Below are 20,628 nucleotides of genomic sequence, written 5' to 3' on the forward strand. Positions count from 1 at the left end.
ACAGTCTAACGAAAACTTGATACCCTTTGATCAACATCTTCTCTTTCCCCATCCATTCCAGCTCCCTTTAGTGTCTGGTAACCACCTTTCTAATCTCTGTTTCTATGAGAGCAACTTTTTTAGATTCCACATATAAGTGAGATCATTCAGTATTTGTCTTTCTTTGGCTGGCTTATTGCACCTTGCATAATGTCCTGTTCCGTTCATGTTGTCATGAATGAAAAATTTTCTTCTTTCTGAAGGCTGTATAGTATTCCAATGTTTATATATACTACACTTTCTTCATCCATTTATTTGTTGATGGACACTTAGGTTACTTAAATATCTTGGTGACTGTGAATACTGCTGAAACAAACAAGGAAGTGCAGATGTCTCTTCAACATATTGATTGCAGTGGATATATACTGAGTAGTGGTATTGCTGGGTCATATGGTAGTTCCGTTTTTAGTCTTTTGAGGAGCCTTCACAGTATTTTCCATAATGGCTGCACTAGTTTACATTCCCACCAACAGTGTTCACAACATAACATTGTACCCCATAAACTCACACTATTGTATTTTTCAATTAAAATTATTTTTTTTTAAGAAGTAGTGATCTGTTCATGAGGAGCTTTGTGATCTGCTCTGCCACAGAGGTGAAGTCTTCCATAGGTTGCATGTATTGTTGCAATAATAGCAATAATCAGAATGGAACAAAACAAAACTATCACTTATTGAGTAACTTACTGTTAGGCACTATGCTAAACGCTTTATATACGTTCTCCCTCTGTTGAATCTTCACAACAATCTTGTGAGTTAATGAATATTTTCCTCATTTTGCAGATAAGGGTCTGGATAGTTTAAATTAGAATTTTCAGAAGTGGATAATGAATAGTCACATTTTATTTTATTTTTATTTTTAAACTTAGAGACAGAGTCTTGCTATGTTGTCCAGGTGGGTCTTGAACTCCTGACCTCAGGTGATCCTCTCACCTCCCTCTCCCAAAGTGCTAGGATTACAGGCATGAGCCAGCCTGTGCCTGGCCAGTAGTGACATTTTTAAACTGGGTGATTCTTTGTTCTGTCCTGTTTAGTTGGAGAACTATCATGTAATGGTTAAGAATATGAGCTCTGGGTAGGGCGCTGTGGCTCACACCTATAATCTCAGCACTTTGGGAGGACAAGGCAGGCAGAACACCTGAGGTCAGGAGTTTGAGACCATCCTGACCAACACAGAGAAACCTCCTCTCTGTGCCTGTAATCCCAGCTACTCGGGAGGCTGAGGCAGGAGAATCGCTTGAACCTGGGAGGCAAAGGTTGCAGTGAGCCAAGATTGCACCGTGGCACTCCAGCCTGGGCAACAAGAACAAAACTCCATCTCAAAAAAAAAGAAAAAAGAATATGAGCTCTGAAGCTTAGAGTAAGGTTTCTTCTCCAGGTCTATTACTCTTACCTCTAAGAGTTTTCCCTTGTTACGTAATTTCTGTGTATGTCTAAGGTGGGTATAATAACAGTAACCAGATGGGGTTGTGTTTGAAGATTGGATGAGTTGATATTTGTGAAGTTTCTGGTTAATTGTATGCATTACATGTTGATGTTTATGTTTATTATTGTATATGAATATTTTAGAAGGCTTATTGTGATTTTGATAAAAATAAATTCATGCCTTTTTGTCAATCAGTAATGTTGTATGTGCTTCCTCATATAGTATTCACACTTTATTGGTTAAATTTATAACTACGCACTTTTTTTTTTTGAGATGGAGTCTCGCTCTGTCGCCCAGGCTGGAGTATAGTGGCATGTTCTCAGCTCACTGCAAGCTCCGCCTCTTGGTTTCACGCTATTCTCCTGCCTCAGCCTCCTGAGCATCTGGGACTACAGGCGCCCACCACCACGCCTGGCTAATTTTTTGTAATTTTAGTAGAGACAAGGTTTCACCGTGTTAGCTAGTATGGTCTCGATCTCCTGACCTTGTGATCTGCCCGCCTCAGTCTCCCAAACTGCTGGGATTACAGGCCACTTTTTAAATTTCACTGTGAAAGACATTTTTATCCCTATTCAAATGGTTTTGTTTTTCTCTGTCATAAAGAAAAAATTTTTATATTTGTATATTGGTGCTATATTCAGTCCCTTTACTGAATTCCCTTATTAGTTCCAGATAGATTATAAAAGCCAGAAATTTTGGAATCATTTTTGACCCCTGTCATTCTCTTATACCCCACACTAAGTTCTGTCAAATCTACCTTAAAAGCATATCCACACTGGCAGCCAGGCATGGTGGTTCAAGCCTATAATCGCAGCACTTTGAGAGGCCAAGACAGGGAGATCAGTTAGCTCGAGCCCAGCCTGACGAACATAGAGAAACCCTGTCTCTGCTAAAAATACAAAAAATTAGCCAGGCCATGGTGGTGCACACCTGTAATCTTGGCTATGCCAGAGCCTGAGGAATGGGAATCACTTGAAGCCAGGAGGCAGAGGTTGCAATGAGCCAAGATCATGCCACTGTACTCCAACCTGGGCAACAGAGCAAGACCCTGTCTCAAAAAGATAACTTAAAATAAATATACATACAGAGTGGTGGTTCACATCTGTAATTCCAGCACGTTGGGTGGCCGAGGTGGGTATATCACTTGAATCCAGGAGTTTGAAACCAGCCTGGGGAATATAGTGAGACCCCTATCTCTACAAAAAGTTACAAAAAAAAAATTCGGGTGTGATGCCTCGCACCTGTAGTCCCAGCTGCTTGCGAGGCTGGGATGGGAAGAATTGCTTAAGCTCAAGAGATGGAAGCTGCAGTGAGCTGTAATTGCACCACTGCACTTCAGCCTGTATGACAGAGTGAGACTGTTTCAAAAAAAATTATATACTCACACTCTCACACACATTCACACACACACACACTCACACACACACAACATGCAACATTCCTTGGGATGTCTCAACTTTCATACTATATATACTCCAAGCCATCTTGTCCCACTCCTGAATTATTGCCAGGCTCTTCTAGCCTCTGTGCTTACCCAACCACAATCTGTTCTCATGGGAATCTATTATTAACTAAGGATCGTTTGTCCCTTCTGTATCTATTACAACTTTTTATCTTATTCTGTTACTAAAACAGCTAGAGCCTTTTTCCAAAATATTGGAAACTAATGGTGAGAATGGCCAGCCCTATCTTTGTTCTGACTTTAATGAGAATGACCTTTAATTTGATCCAATATAATGCCTGTAGTTTCTGTTAAATAATGTTTTTACCTTGATTTGAAATTTTATGCTATTCACAGTTTACCCAGTTTTTATCTAAGTTGTTGATTTTATTACATTGTTTCAGTGTTTATGAGTATGATCATACAGTTTTTCTCCTCTTACTATTCTGAAGGGTCATTCTTAGTTCATCTTCATATTCATGAACTAAAGCCATACTCAATCATAAAGTATTACAGGCATACCTTGGAGATATTGTTGGTTAGGTACCAGCTCACTGCAATAAAGCAAATATCACAGTTAAAATCACATGAATATTTTAGTTTCTCAGTACTTATAAAACTTACGTTTACACAATACTGTAGTCTATTAAGTATGCAGTAGCGTTCTATCAGAAATTTGAGTTGTCATCTTTTTGCTCACATCCTGCCTCAATGTGGTGGCTGCTGACTGATCATAGTGGTGCTTATTGAAGGCTGGAGTGGCTGTGGCAGTTTATTAAAATAGGACAACAATGAACTTTGACATGTTGATTGATTCTTACTTCCATGAAATATTTCTCTGTAGCATTCAGTGCTATTTGCTAGCCTTTTACCCACAGTAGAACTTCTTTTGCAATTGTAGGTCAGTTCTCTCAGACCCTGCTGCTGCTCTATCAACTAAGTTTATGGAAGATTCTAAATCCCTTGTTGTCATTTCAGCAATGTTCATGGCATCTTCACCAGGAAAAATTTCAACCTTGAGAAAACAATTTGTTTGCCCATCCATAAGAAGCAACTCCTCATTCATTCAATGTTTATCATGAAGTTGCAGCAATTCATTTACCTCTTCAGGTTCCACTTCCAATTCTAGTTCTCTTGCTATTTCCACCACCTGTGCAGTTACTTCCTTCACCAAAGTCTTGAACCTCTCAGATTTATCCGTGAAGATTGGAACCAGTTTCTTCCAAACTCCTGTTAATGTTGATATGTTGACTTCCTCCCATCAGTCACAAATGTTAATGGCATCCAGAATGGTGAATCCTCTCCAGATTTTCAGTTTACTTTGCTCAGATTCACCAGAGGAATTACTATCCATGGCAGCTATTACTTTATGAAATATGTTTCTTATGTAATAAGACTTAAAAGTCAGAATTACTCCTTGGCCCATGGACTGCAGAATAGATGTTGAGTTAGCAGGCATGAAAACATAAATCTCCTTGTACGTACATCTCCATCAGAGCTCTTGGGTGACCAAGTGTACTGTCAATGAGCAGTAATATATTGAAAGAATCTTTTTTTCTGAGCAGTAGTAAGTTTAAAATATTTAGTAAACCATGCTGTAAACAAATGTGCCATCATCCAGGCTTTGTTGTTCCATTGATACAGCATAGGCAGAGTAGACTTAGCATAATTCTTAACAGCCCTGGCATTTTTGGAATGGTAAATGAGCATTAGCTTCAACATAAAGTCACCAGATGCATTAGCCCCTAACAAGGGAGTCAGCCTGTCCTTTGAAACTTTGAAGCCAGGCATTGCCTTTTCTTCTCTAGCTATCAAAGTACTAGATGTTATCTTCTTCCAATAGAAGACTGTTTCATCTACACTGGAAATCTGTGTCTTAGCATATCCACCTTTATCAGTTATCTTAGCTAGATCTTCTGGATAACCTGCTACAACTTCTTCGTCAGTACTTGCTGCTTCACCTTGCACTTTTATGTTATGAAAATGGCTTCTTTCATTCAACCTCATGAAGCAACCTCTCTTAGCTTCCAGCTTTTATTCTGTAGCTTCCTTACCCTTCTCACCTTCATAGAATTGAAGAGAGTTAGGGTTTTGCTCTGGAATAGGCTTTGGCTTAGGAATGCTGTGGCTGGTTTGATTTTTCTATCCAGGCCACTCAGACTTTCTCCAACTCAGCAATGGAGCTGTTTTCCCTTCTTATCATTAGTGTCCTCACTGGAGTAGTGCTCATCATTTCCTTCAAGAACTTTTCTTTTGCAGTCACAACTTGTCTAACTGGTGCAAGAGACCAGGCGTTCATCCTGTCTTGGCTTTCAACATGCCTGCCTCAGTAAGTGACATTCTTTCTAGCTTTTGATTTAAAGTCAGACAGTGACTCTTTCACTTGAACTCTTAGAGGCCGTTTTAGGGTTATTAATTGGCCTTATTCCAATATTCTTGTATCTCAGGGAATAAGGAGGCTCAAGGAGAGGGAGAGGGAAGGAGAGCAGCCGGTCTCTGGAGCAGTCAGAACACATCCATTTATTAAGTTCACCATCTTATATAAATTCAGTCTGTGGCACCCAAAAACAATTAGTAACATCAAAGATCACTGATTGTAAATCACCATAACATATATAGTAATTATGAAAAAGCTTAAAATAATTGTGCAAATTACCAAAATGTGACACAGGGACACAAAGTTAGCACATGCTGTTAGAAAAAAAATGGCTTCCGTAAGACTTACTTTTGATGACACAGGGTTGCCATAAACTTTCAATTTGTAAAAAATGCAGTATCTGTGAAGTGCAAGAAAACTAGTTATGCCTGTATATCTTTTAATCAAATCATCTTTTAATCAAATCATATTTGATTAAATTTTACTTGGGAATTTTTGCATTTTATTCTATTTAAGAGTGATATTAGTCTTAATTTTTAATATCTAGTATTGCCATTTCAAAGAACCCTGATGCAAGATTTAGCCTACGTTGGTTTGTTGGTTTGTTTGTTTGTTTGGAGATGGAACCTTGCTCTTGTTGCCCAGGCTGAAGTGCAGTGGTGTGATCTCAGCTCACTGCAACCTCTGCCTTCTGGGTTCAAGCAATTCTCCTGCCTCAGCCTCCCAAATAGCTGTGATTACAGGCACCCGCCACCACGCCTGGCTAATTTTTGTACTTTTAGTAGAGATGGGGTTTCGCCATGTAGGCTAGGCTGGTCTGAAACTCCTGACCTCAGATGATCCACCCACCTCAGCTTCCCAAAGTGCTGGGATTACAGGCGTGAGCCACCGCGCCCAGCCCTAGCCTAGCATTTTAAAAAGTAGTGGGGAAGATAGCTGCACTCATCAATTTTTTCAATTGTTTATATAAAATTGGAATGATATGTTCTTTTAGAGTTAAATAGCACTCTTCTATGAAACTCCATGTTACTGCATCTTTTTTCTTGAGAGAGGGAGACAGAATCTTTCCATGTTGCCCAAGCTAGTCTTGCACTCCTGACCTCCCAAGCAATCCTTGACAGTCCTTTTCATTTCTTCTAGAGTTATTAGTCTCTTAACTTTTTCTTTTTCAGTAAATATTGATAATTTACATTTTCTTAGTCATCCATTTTATCTACTTTTTTAGGTTTAATTAGCATAAAGTTACGTAAAACATACTTATACTTTTAAAATATATTCTTATCTGTGATTATATCTTCTTCCTCATTGCTAACTTGGTAAACTCTCGATTTATTCTCTCTCTCTAACCCCTTGTTGAGAATCAGCTTTTTGTTTTAATTCTGAATTTTAACTTTAATTTTGATTATATCTTTTTTTTTTAAGTTTTCTTTATTATTATTATTATTATTATTATTATTATTATTATACTTTAAGTTCTAGGGTACATGTGCATAACGTGCAGGTTTGTTACATATGTACACTTGTGCCATGTTGGTGTGCTGCACCCATCAACTCGTCAGCACCCATCAACTCGTCATTTACATCAGGTATAACTCCCAATGCAATCCCTTCCCCCTCCCCCCTCCCCCCTCCCCATGATAGGCCCCAGTGTGTGATGTTCCCCTTCCCGAGCCCAAGTGATCTCATTGTTCAGTTCCCACCTATGAGTGAGAACATGCGGTGTTTGGTTTTCTGTTCTTGCGATAGTTTGCTGAGAATGATGGTTTCCAGCTGCATCCATGTCCCTACAAAGGACACAAACTCATCCTTTTTTATGGCTGCATAGTATTCCATGGTGTATATGTGCCACATTTTCTTAATCCAGTCTGTCACTGATGGACATTTGGGTTGATTCCAAGTCTTTGCTATTGTGAATAGTGCCGCAGTGAACATACGTGTGTGTGTGTCTTTATAGCAGCATGATTTATAATCCTTTGGGTATACACCCAGTAATGGGATGGCTGGGTCATATGGTACATCTAGTTCTAGATCCTTCAGGAATCCTTACAGCTTTTGTCTTTATTAATTTTCACCTGATATTTTCTTTTGATTTGCTTAATTTTTCTAGCTTTGTAAGTTGACCTCATGGTTTATATATTTGTAGGTTTTTTTAGTAATAACATAATTTTAAATGATTAGTTTCTCTCCACATAACATTTGTAAGCATTTCTCACAAGTAGAACTCCTCATGGTTTCATGAGAATTACCCATTCATGTGTTGTGAGTCCTGTGAAGCATGCCTGTTGGTTTTACTTACACATTTCCATGTGGGTTTAAAACTCTTCATAAAGAATTTAGAGTGGCTGTTCATAAATATTACTGAATTAATTAAAATATCTATAAAATTTATAGGCCCAAATTACCAAGTTGACTACTCAGTTTTATCTGTACAGCCCTAATATTTCTCCAGTCACTGAACAAGACCATTTGGCCAATCCAAATACAGATACAGAAATTCTCTGCAGTTAGGCCTTAAAATAAAGCAGATATAATTATATAGGCATATTTTAAATATAATAAGCAGTATGGCTTAGCACTTAAGAGCATGGGCTCTAAGATTTGATTCCTGAAAGTGAAGCTTTTGCTTTACAGTTAGTTGCTGGTGTGACCTTGGCCAAGTTACTTTGCTTTTCTATATTTTGTAGCTAGTAGACTGGATGGAGGAAAAGTGTTAATTTTTATGATTATTGTGAGGATTAAATGAGTTACTATATAAAAAGTACATTAGAAAAACAGTGTCTGCCACATAGGAATCACTTAATAAATGTAATTATTATTTTTTAAAATTACTTTTATTATAATTTAAAGCATACATAAACAATTTGCTGTCGAAGTGGGAATCTAAAACTTCTATTTTTGTGTACCAGTTGCATTCTGCTAGATTAAAATATAAGCCAATGCCCACTGGAGAATGTTTGTCATCTTCTTAATTTTATTACCTTTCTCAACAGGCTCAGACTCCAGTTGACATTTGCAGGGCTGGGCCTTTTTAAAATCCACATTCATCTGCTGGCAGGGTTTCACACTACCGACAGGTTTGATAATTCATGGGGTAGATTTAATTGACAGGGTTTTAGTTAGCATGAACTAGAAACAGCCTGTTTTGCAGGCTTGGTTTATTTTTGCTGAAAGAAGCTGAGTGTCTGACAATTATGTTTACTAATGAATTCATTTCTTTGGTATACTCCTTAAAATTCTCAGGAGTAAGAAGGACGTCCTCATGGCCTCAGTTTTTTAATTCCCACATGAGAACGAAAATTTTGTCTACAACACCAGACTTGTTTGTTAAACATAAAAGAACATAAATCCTCCACAGATCCCCAGGGGTGTGTTAGAGAAAGGGAGTGATCATTATAAACCACTTAGCCTTGTATGCTCTGTATCATGTTGCCATGAGAAAGTGATGTTTGATTGGCTCATAAAATAGTTTTAGTAAATCCTTTAAATACTGACGTGGGCAATTGTGCACATTGGAAATTAATACCTGAGAGCGTATTATAAGGATTACCGTGTCTCCAGAACAGTCACCTGGGCATGTATAGATTTCTGAATGTAAGGATGACTGTGTTTTGTGAGTTCACTTTGATGTGTCAGTATTGTTCAGTTTTATCATCCCCCTTTCATTTGGCTATGGCCCACAGATACGTTTTTCATCATTGTTTTCTCTCTTCATTCTCTCCTTGATGTTTGAGCTGTTAGCGTATATCAGCCAACCAACCTTTGCTATGAATCTCATATTCTGCCAATGGTGTTGTGTCAGAAAATAAGAGAAATACCGAGTTGTTAAAGCAGACGACTTGATTTAATGCATTATTATTTTTCTGTCCTCACTTTGCATTCCCAAACAAGTCGAAAGGAAATATGGAATCAAGTGGCAATGGTGTGTGTCTGTGTGTGTGTAAATAATTATTTCATTAATAACTTTAAATTCCATAGACATCTTAATAGTTATTGTGTATGACCATAAAAATTAATGGTAGAATAATTGCATGAATTTTAGAATTATATATTTTTGTATGACACGAGTTCTGAGAAAATCTCGAAATGCCTAAGTTACTATGAAACAATTAGTAGCATGTGCTAAGTTCTACTGTTTTATAGACAAAGAACACAGTACCTTATTAGATGTTAATTTCATTTAAACTTTATGGAGTACAAAACCATATAGATTTTTCAAAGCACTGTCAGAAATATATGCACTAGACTTGCATGAGCATGTAAGAATTAGTTGCCAGCTGTCTCGCTGCAAATCCAGAAATTTTCATAAGGATTATTTTCTAAATGGTATCAAATTCAGTTGGAAATCTTCATGAAATAAGTAATAATATGCTCATCACCCTTCTCCTGTTTACAGGACAGTGGATTTTGTATCGACATCAATTAGATAAGGCACAAGTTAAGATATTTTTGTTCTTAATGAAGTGTTAACATTTTAATCTAGATATTTCTGTGTCCTAAAAACCCTTTTAAAAATATTTTTAAAGAAGTTACAAGTCATATAACATATGAGGTAGTTTATCTTTAAACAGAAATAAAAAGAAAATTATATATAGCAAAGTAGCTATGTGAGATGTTAATTTTAGACTTCCTGAAGAGAATATTCTTTTCTCTTTAGATAAATGCTTTTTATATTAGAAAAATTAAAATGGTTATTTTGAAAAATGATCTCAAGAAAATTTTGTACACAGTGTGTTCTGCTGAAGCAGTTTATTGAAATGGCTTCATCCTGGCCAAATCCAATGATACTTTTTAGTTTTCAGCTCTTTGGTCTTTCTTTGACACTTGGCATTATTGACCACTCCTACTTCAGGGGAAATTCTCTCTTCTTTCTTACCTTAACCTCTGTACCCTCCGTCACAGTGGCTTCCCTCTTATTTCCCTGACTGCTCCTTCTCAGGATGCTTTTGTTAAAGGATCTTTTCTTTTGACCCACATTTGAAATGTTACTGTTGCCTCGAATTCCTCGAACATGTGGTGATTACATGTCTGTGTTACTCCCCTCTGTGAAACCTCCTGCGGCTCTGCCTCTTAAGTGCAAGGGTGGCCAACTCAGATGCCAAAGGGCAAATACTAATGAAGATAACCTGGATTTTTTTAAATCATAGAAAGTAGATAGGGATTTTTTAAAACTAGAAAGAACATGCCTCGTGTAAAGCTTTTTTCATTTAGTCCCAGCCTCAGTTGCTGTGAGGCCAAGTATTCATTCCTTCACTCACCAAATACTGACACAGGGTTTACTATGTGCCTGGGATGTAGGTGCTCAGGATAAGACAGTAAAGTAAACAAAGATATCTACTTTGCTGAAGCTGACACAAATTCTGGAGAGGAGCCCTCATGGAGTCACACAAAGCTGATGACATTTATTATTACCAGATCTTCAATTTTTTTAAAACCAAACATCCAGGTTTTCTATGAAACTCCGTTTTTTAAAATGTTGACAAAATTTTTAAAGAGACATTGAGCCCATTGGAATTGTGCCTACATGTTTTCAACATTGGCCTACCAAATAACAATTTAACGTCTTATTACCATGCAATACCAAGACTTTCTCACCTGCATCTATTTGTCCACCTTGATCTCCATCTGATTTTTGTTTCCCACCCTCAATTCACAATTGACCATGCTTAGCCCTTTCTTTCTTCTATTACATCGTATGTATTGTACTTATTGCTAGATTGCATTTTCATCCCCCACCCCATTCACCCCTTGTCAATCAATACTCATTGAAAGCCCAAATGTGAAGTCCTTTGTAAGCTGACCTTCATCTCACTGTATAAAATTACTCTCTTTCTTCTACTATTCCACAGTATTTCTTACATACTCTAATTAGAGCACTTACCAATGTGTTTTATGGACCCAGAACTCAAAAAAGCTATAGTTTTGTGTTTGTATCCTGAGAATCTAGCAGAACAGTTTGCGCCAAATCAGTGCTTCATAAATCCCTGTCAAATGAGTGGTGGTAGCCTGCATCACACAGGTTCACCTCCCAGGCACAGAACAAGCAGAACAAATGAATAAAAGCTTTGTTTCACGTGTAGACAACCCTGATATAAAAATTACCATTTGATAAAAATGATAATTATCAACTTTTCTACCAGATAGATCTGAAATATCTACGTACGTCTGCTATACCCAGCGTCTCCGAACCACACACACACACCGTCCAACCCTTCCACATCCCGCACACACATACGCTAAAACTCCTGGAATGGTTATACTGTCTGGCTTATGTATATGTAACTTATAACCCTGGACTTCTCATGTTATGTAGCAAAATCATATCTTCTCTTTATCTTTGTGTTTTCTTATTAACTGCTTTTAAACTTCCAAGGTTATGTTAAAAGGTAGGTGTGCAGAGGTGGGAGGGGTGCAGGACAGAGATGGGAGACAAACTTTCTTGAGTGGCAACTCTGTGCAAACAGTGTTTTAGGTGCTGCACATGTGCTGTCCCATTTTTCCTTTCTTCACATATCTCTGAGTTAGGTAGCAGTTTTCCCAGTTTACCAGTGAGGAAAATGGAGCTGAAGTAGTTTAAGTTCCATGCCATAAAAGAGTTCTAGATACTTCAGATTTATAAGTATAATTGTTTCATTATACACTTTGTCTTTTTTCAGCAACTTTTTCTTTTGTATGTTTAATACTACATAAAATGTAGTATTTTTGGTAGTCTGGTATCTACTGAACTTAAAATTTTGAAAAAAAAATCTATCGGTGGTTTACAACCGTGTCAGACTTCCTTTTAACAAAAGTTTTGCAATGCCCTGTTTAATATTCTGAAATGCAATTCATAAAAGCAATTATCTATCTATATGCAAAATTGTTTCAAAAATATATTGCCTGCATGTTATATAAATCTATAACAAAGTAATTTATTTTAAAATAACGTGTTTCAGTATATAAATGAACAGTAACAATTACCCTAGAAAAATAAAGGAAGATGTCAGCATCTTTTAAGTAGACTCATTGTGAATAACAGCTATAAATATAGACTAATATGAATATGTTTGTTTTAGTTGGAATGAAAATAGTATAACCAGCATTCCTGTTAGTGACATGTTTTTCCAAGTGAGTAACTCTTAGTAAAGTTATAAACAAAATACAGAAAATTCCCTCAGCTTACTCTATAGTTGACTTTCTTGAAAATTTACCTTACCTAAAACAGTGCAAAATATATATGCGTTTATACATGAGATGATGTAAGTTTCCAAACTTAGATGACCCGTAGTAGAAATTGCACCTGCATGAAATGTCCAGTGAAATATTTGAAAGGCATGGAGGACATGGGGCAAATACTCATTTTCAGAACTTTCCAGTGTTGAGCTTTTGTGGACCTTGCCTGCTACATTTCAATCACCCCCAATCATTGAGACAACCTAAAATGTTTCTACAGATTTCCAAAACACTCTGTCATGGGGCAGCACTGGTCTCAGGGAGCACCACTGATCCAAACCTTCCAAGCGAAAAGTTGACACGTGTTTAAAACAATCACTTATTCCTCTGTTTAAGATACTGTGTGTAGGGAAATATAAAATAGAAATATGTAAGAACTGGTTCCTTTCTTCAAGGATTAACAGCCTAAGAAGATGGATCACTTATACACATATGTGGTTAGTTAGAAATATGTGTTTATCAAAAAGAGAAAGATGACAGTAAGCTGAGAACACCCAGGAAGGTCACAGAAAGGAAGAATGGTACCAAGTGAGGTACGAAAGATACGTATACAATGAAGTAGCTCTAGGAAAGCTTGCATCACAGATGGGGAAAGAGAGTCAAGGCCCCTGGCTGGATGAAAGAGTTACTCTCAGAAAATAAAGTAATAATAGGTATTAAAGATGGAGTCACAGTGTCATGTCCAAATGAAAATTATATTCAATAATTCATGAATTTAATGTCAGATATGGTTGCTCCTTACAAAATGTTTAAGTTTTAGGATAGTTATTTAATGAATTTGGAATTCGTAAATAGAAAAACTAAGGACTCCAAATAGACTCATATTTCTTTAACTTGGGACTCATTTTCAGTTGTGTCTCTTCTTTAGAGTACTTAATTATATGCTCCCAGTTTAATTTTGGATTAACTCATTGCCGTGGTCCATGAAGTCATAGCATTCACAGACAGGAAACTTGTAATTGCCAGAATAACAGATTATGAAATGATGTCTTTTCCCCTTTGTCTTTTTGCAGGTATGATTTTGTAGAAGTTGAGGAACCCAGTGATGGAACTATATTAGGGCGCTGGTGTGGTTCTGGTACTGTACCAGGAAAACAGATTTCTAAAGGAAATCAAATTAGGATAAGATTTGTATCTGATGAATATTTTCCTTCTGAACCAGGGTTCTGCATCCACTACAACATTGTCATGCCAGTAAGTACCACTTTGAGATCCCCTTACTTTACTCGATCAGCTCTTTGTTTATTTTTATTTTTCTCCTCTTACACATGAGAATCAGAAAAAAAATCAGAAAATGAACCTAGCTGGGATTTCTTTTTTATGTAAATAAAAACTCTGTACATGCCAAGCCAGCAATTGATTAGGCAAATTAGAAAATATAAAATCAATATTTACCATTTTATATTATATTTATATTGTATTGTTAAGCAGAAATTTCCCTTTTTGATTGCTCCAGAGTCTATGAAATATTATCTAGGCAACTGATTAAATAAAGAAAATGTAAGTATTAGTTAAGGGTATAGCTAAAAAGAAACAATAAAATGCAAACTGAATTTTGAAAATAATTTATTCATTTAGTAATAGTAGGATCATTTATCATGTATTGTTGAAGTTAAAGGAGAAATCTCTGAAGTATGTTATAAATGTCATAACTTGTATATAAGTTTTGAATTTTGGTCAGTTTTCTTATGTAGATTATTTAAGATATCCCAAATTGTATTCCATTATGAAATACTTTTTGCCAGTATATATTCTGTACCATTTTCTTTGTTACTTTCCAATTTTTTTTTTTTTTTTGGGGGGGGGGGCAGGATAGAGTCTCGCTCTGTCACCCAGGCTGGAGTGCAGTGGCCAGATCTCAGCTCACTGCAAGCTCCGCCTCCCAGGTTCACGCCATTCTCCTGCCTCAGCCTCCCGAGTAGCTGGGACTACAGGCGCCCGCCACCTCGCCCGGCTAGTTTTTTGTATTTTTTAGTAGAGACGGGGTTTCACTGTGTTAGCCAGGATGGTCTCGATCTCCTGACCTCGTGATCCTCATGACCTCGGCCTCCCAAAGTGCTGCGATTACAGGCTTTCCAAAATTTTTTAAAATTCAATATAATACTTTAATATTTTTAAATTTAAATTTTAATAAAATGTAACAAACAATTCTACCTATAAATAAAAATGTTAATGGTAGACAAAAATGTATGTTTTTATTAGATAATAGTTTAATACCGATTATTTGCTTGAGTAAAGCCACTAAGAATCTATTTAATATACTTTTACAGTATCTTGTTTCACAGAACTTAGTGAGTTAAATATTTTTTAGGCTAGGGTGGCCTTGAGGGCTATGGGTACACTTTCACAAAGTGAAATATTTCTCAAATATTTAAATATGGAATATATTAAATTGTAGTAAAAAACACACTAGCAAGTCTTTGTGAGAGCAAAGGTTTTTATTCATCCCAAACATGTGACAAAATAACTTTAAGGATATTATTTCTATTTTAAATGAACTTCTCTCCATATTATATTAATTTAAATGTGTATAAATAGCAATCTACTGTCCTCCTATGGAATAAAACACAAAAGCTAAAATGTATAAATATCACCACTAAAGGTTTTTTTTTTTTTTTCTGATTTTATGACTACATAGATTTTCTGGTTTTGTAACCCAAGGAGTTATATGCATTAAATCAAATATGTAAAGATAAATGCATACTATATGTATGTACTACACATATACATAGTGGACATAGTGTATGTATGGTATTTATAGTAGCTAGCTCAGATCTGAGCACCTAATAGTCTCTCAATAAATACTTGAATGCTGAGTTGATCATGCAATTCAGTCACCCAGCTTAACTAATAGAGGATTTACTCTATGTGTGTGAATGTTGTCAGATTCATGAGCCTTGTGATGAAGTAAGAACCCAACGGTTGATTGAAAGTGCCATCCATCCTCTTGGCTAAGAAAGGCCTTGTCACCAGGGTTGACCTATTATCAGAGATTCTCTGTGACTGAGACCAGACACCACATCTGGGAGACTTTAGGCCAAATGTATGTCATTGGTTCCATTGTTGGAATTGAATTCACCACATTTTTAAATGATTGTTGAAATGGATTGGTAAATTGTCAGTATGGACTTCAGTGGGCTATTGTCGACTCTCCTGGCCTCTATTGAGCCAGGCTTTGTGTGGCAACTACGTTGACCTATACTGGGCCGTAGATAATGGAGATACGTGGGGAGAAAAGGCATAGGAGTTCTTGTAGTTAAACTATGTTTAGGAAAACAATAGGCTTTTGGACTGGAAGAAACAGGAGAGCATGAAGGTAGGGCCCTACAGTGACTAATAAGTATAACTTGGTGATTTTAATTTTTAAGATTGCTTTCTGGAGAAATTATATGAATTTTACAATCTCACAAGCTTTGGTTTTTCTGTGTTTAAATTTACTTTGACAATTAACCTGCCATTTCTTCACCTGTGCTTTGCCTTGGTTCCATATATCCATTCATCTCTCTACTTACAGCCACATTCATTCTACTCTTAATAAACTGCCTGCAGAAGGGTGAGATCTGATGAGTTAGAATTTGACAAGTGGTTATGCTGTGGAGCCTTGCAGAATGTTTTGAATTATCATTGTGTACTTCTAAATTACACTCCTCCCTCCATGCACCGCCTCCACTACTCACACTTTGCTAACAGGGTGCAATCCATCAATCTTATCTATGTATCAGATTAATGAAAGCCTAAAGCAAGAAAGTGTGCCTCTTGGACAGCTGACTTAAAAGTTCTTGAGGCATTTGCTCAGGTCCCTCCAAGCTCCTGGATGATCTCTGATGCTTTTATTTTTCTTTTTGCTCTGGATAAACTTCCTATCAGCACACTCAGTTCCCCAGAGGCAACGGTCTCATTGATTAGAAACCTACCTCTGCAAAATGCCACTATAGGTTCCACTGGCCACAATGATTTCTTTGTAATCATAAAAATAATATTAACTACTAGTTTATAATAGACAATTAACTTTCTGCATTGGGGTTTGTCAGGAGTGCCTAGCACAATGCCATTCACATTGTAGCTGCTCATTAAGATTTCATAGAAATTCAGTCATTTCATCTTAGAGTTGTCTAAAACCCACAGAGAGCTATAGTACCTTCCTATTTATTATATGTCACCTTTGTTCCTGTCACACAACAGAGATAATTCATAAACTGAAAAGCAGTAGACTCACAGTAATGACACCAGATACTCTGCTGTCCTAATACCTTAGGCTATATTACCAAAGACACATTCTTGCATTAGTTAAAGAATTGCCTGGTTTTCTTTTTAGGGAAAGCAGTGAGGAGTGGGAATTAGTGGGACATCCACTGAAGTTAAAGAATTTAGTGCATGCTAATGATTTTATAAACATTAGTATATACAGTTAACATCTGCTTTTTATAATCAACCCAATGAATATTTTGCATGCATTAATATACAGAAAAAATTTTAAGTGAGTTTAATCACATTTTTTCTAGGACAAATTATGGGTGAAGTTGATTTTAAAATTCTTTGTATTTCACAGGTAAAGAGATAGCCCTGTAGCCTTATTTGGGAATATAAATGGATATCTGGTTCTGGTCAACATTTAAGACTCCTTGGTTCTGATTACCATGTGTCTTAGAGGCAGAGTTTTAATATATTAGTTAGAATTTTCAGAAACAGTTTTTGCCACACAGGTTGCCATTAAAAATTATGTTCACCCTTGTAAGATGATTTACCCGCTCTTCTTTTCCTCAATTTGTGAATAATAGAACATATAGTTAAATAAGAGATGACTTGTTCGTTTGAATAAAGTGATGCTGTTCTAATATTTAAAGATTTTACATATTTATTATAAATATCAGTACTTTCCTTTTGTTAGGATTTCCATATCATTTTCTTGATTCACAGGTACTTTACAATAAGACATAAATAAAATTTTTCTCTCCATTTTTTCATTTGGTATTATAAACTAAACATAGTTTTAGAAATAACTTTAGCATACGGTATTTACTTGAGGTTATAGCTAGTTGTAGCTTTTTAAAACAGTAGTACTAGAATGTCTACATAATTTTAAAATTATAATATTTCAATGATATTTTAGAGAATTATTTATGGAAATATTATTCTCCAGTCATGCTCCATTAATAACTAAAAAAAATAAATCCATGCAAATTGATGCCAAATGATACATACAGTGTTCAACTTTTATAGTTGTGTCTAAGGAGTTAATGTCTTTGATTTTTTTTTTCCCCTTTCTGCTAAAAGAGAGAAAAAAAAAGACCTGGTAGATTAGCAGTGAGAGATTGTTTGGGAAGAAATGAAGCAAAACTGAAATAAAACAGTGCAAGCTTGTTTCTGTTTGGAGGCCACACACAGTGAGAGCCCAGAACACATTTCAGATCTTTTAGAAAGAAAGGAAAATTTCTTGTTTAATTTTGGAGTAATTTATAATAGATTATATATGTTTTACTCTGTGTACTGTAGCATAAGCACCATTATTTAAAATGTTAAGAAACCTAAAAAGGCTGAAATAATAACTTTTCCTCCAGAATCAAAAGACCTTATTAAAAGTTTCATTTCTCAGTTCTAAAAAGTACTGCATATTGTTTTGGTCAGAAAACTGCTTCAATTAAACCATACCTATTTTTAAGTGAAATATACAAATCTAAATATGAATTTTTAGTTATTTTAGTCTTATATTTAGAACTATTCTTCTTGAGTACAATGCTATTTGTTGTTTTTTTGATGTCTATGAGATTTGAGGATTTTCTTATTCTCCCTCCAATTTGGTTAACATGAAAAATGGTTACCACTGATTTTTCTTAAATGGTTTTATTGAATATTATATTTTTCAGTCTCTTAGTCTAAGGTTTCTGATCCAAAGTAATGATAATGTTTACAATAATTTATTTACTTGTTGCCATTTAATGAATATATCAGTTTAGATTAAGAGAAATAGAAGTTATAGCCACTATACAAATTGAGTCGATGTATATTTACCCTCTTTTTCTTTGCCTGATAAGATGGGCAGGGGATGGATGAACTGAAGAGTACTTTAACTCACGCACTTCAGTGAACCTCATCTTCTTTTAAGTTGCCTCCTAATTTGTTCTATCACTTTTATGATTTTACATTTTAAAAAGCTATGTATAATCAATGATACTTGTTTGGATATTGAATCTTGTTTATTCTTGTTATTAAATTATATACAAAGATTAAATAATAATATAGACTAGTATGTAAGTATTATAGCCACATTATAACCGCAACTGTGTGTTTTTCTTAATGGTGATTTTGTAAATGACTTATCCAGAGTTCAGTGGGCGTACTGGCCAGCATGCCCTGTAGAAGGGTGTAGGGTTTCTATGGGGAGGGGTTAGAAGGACACTTGATGCCTGAGGTGCTATTAAGGAATGCATGACTGATTGCCAAAGTGGTTATTAATTATGCAGGATACGGTGAACAAAGCGGCACAGTGAATATTGAAGTGAGAGGGGGAGAAGAGGAGGGAGGATTTTTTTTTTCATCCCTTCTGACATATGCCAGTAGGTAATTTCACTGTTAATATCATGTCAAGAAAAGTCTTAACTGAAAGCCAAATTTGCTTTTATGTTCAGGTTAAGAAAAAATCCAACCAACTCTCAAACAAGGCTTCAAATACATTAATTCACTTTCTTTCCTAGGGAAAAAAGCAGCATGCCTGGAATAAAAATACTTGGAGCAATATAACAACACCAATCCTACAGAAAAAAACATTAGTGGCAGGATGTGCTCAAGATTTTTTTAAATGTTAAATTTTCATAACTTATTGCATTGCATTCCCCTATTGTTAAACCAATTCTAATAAGTCAACCTTTATTTGAAAACTTACTTAAAAATGGATTTGTATTTACCTCAAGGAGAATTAAGAGAAAATTTAGATTCTTAGAATTTTTTTTGTATTTAGAGACTGGAAGAGGTATTTCAAGTACTGTTTATCTATACTGTAGTCTGAAGCACTTGTTGAATGATTAGATTTTTATTAAAATATACAATATACTTGTATATTTATGCAAGGAGTCTTGAGATGACAGTATTTTATTGCATCTAGGAAATTATATAATTGCTATAGAGACTAAACTCCTACTTGGCTAAGAATTGCTTAATGTATTTTTCTATTCTACTTCTACTCCATGGGCACAATGCTCTCTTTCATATGATGATCATGGTGTCTCTGTTTCATTTCTACTGATTCCTTTTGTTCCAGTTAATTTCTTGCTGTCTAAGAAAGAATTTCACAGATGATATGATTTGTAGTTAGAAAGAAAAAGGCAATCAGCACTATGTAGGAATGGTAAATGGCAGACAGATTATTGTAAGTCATTTTATAAGAGGGTTGTAAATAAAATCGTAGACTAATTGAAAGCTTGAGGTTTGATTGATTCATATTTTATAGCTAAAGCCACAGAGATTTAAAAGCTTGGAGATAAAATGGCAACCTCACAACTCTTTCCATCTAAACCTGATGGAAAGAGTTGTTTTCTAGAAATAAGTATGGTGCAAGTTAAAATTATAAATTACATAGTTTTTCTTCAATATTCCCACCCGTTCAACACTCTAAATACCTTAATTGATCAGATATTTGTTGAGAAAATTCAAAGATGTATATAATATCACCCTTGGTCTCTGATAACTTACCTCGTTTTGGAGGAAAAAAATACATACCTGTAAAAATACAGAATGTGACTGTCATATTGAGTGGTTTGGAAAGATTTTGAGAAGGAAGATGGGAATGTGGAGAGCAGAGGGATGTCATAACCCTTAGATTAAAGAAAAAAATCAATAAGCAATCAGACAAAAACTCCAGGAGCTATTCAGTATAAATTTTTTCTCAAATGCATTATAAAAATCTCTCAAGAGCTTATTAAAAATGCTTGTTATCAGATTAGTCAGGGATCCTCATTTTCTTAGTCTGGGGTGATGCTCAGTTATCTGTATTTTCATCAGATATGCTTGGAGATTCAGTTGCTCTAAACTATAGTTTGATCAGAATACATTTGCTTTTTTTTCAACATGCCAACATTAACAGAGTTTATTTATTTATTTATGTTTTACAGTTACTTTTATTTCAAGATTTTAGTGAATTTTT

At 35.6% G+C, this 20,628-nt stretch overlaps 1 protein-coding gene across 2 annotated transcripts in view; it reads left to right on the forward strand.

The window, feature by feature from the left end:
- Positions 1 to 20,628, forward strand: part of PDGFC (platelet derived growth factor C) — a 215,833-nt gene that overhangs the window by 152,218 nt on the left and 42,987 nt on the right. For both annotated transcript variants that reach the window (XM_003899300.4, XM_009207763.4), the window contains exon 3: positions 13,505 to 13,685. In XM_003899300.4, coding sequence (XP_003899349.1) covers positions 13,505 to 13,685 — 181 coding nt within the window. The remainder of the gene's footprint in view (positions 1 to 13,504; positions 13,686 to 20,628) is intronic.

The sequence above is a fragment of the Papio anubis genome, chromosome 3 (genome assembly GCF_008728515.1).
Source record: "Papio anubis isolate 15944 chromosome 3, Panubis1.0, whole genome shotgun sequence".
In the NCBI taxonomy this organism is placed as follows: domain Eukaryota; kingdom Metazoa; phylum Chordata; class Mammalia; order Primates; family Cercopithecidae; genus Papio; species Papio anubis.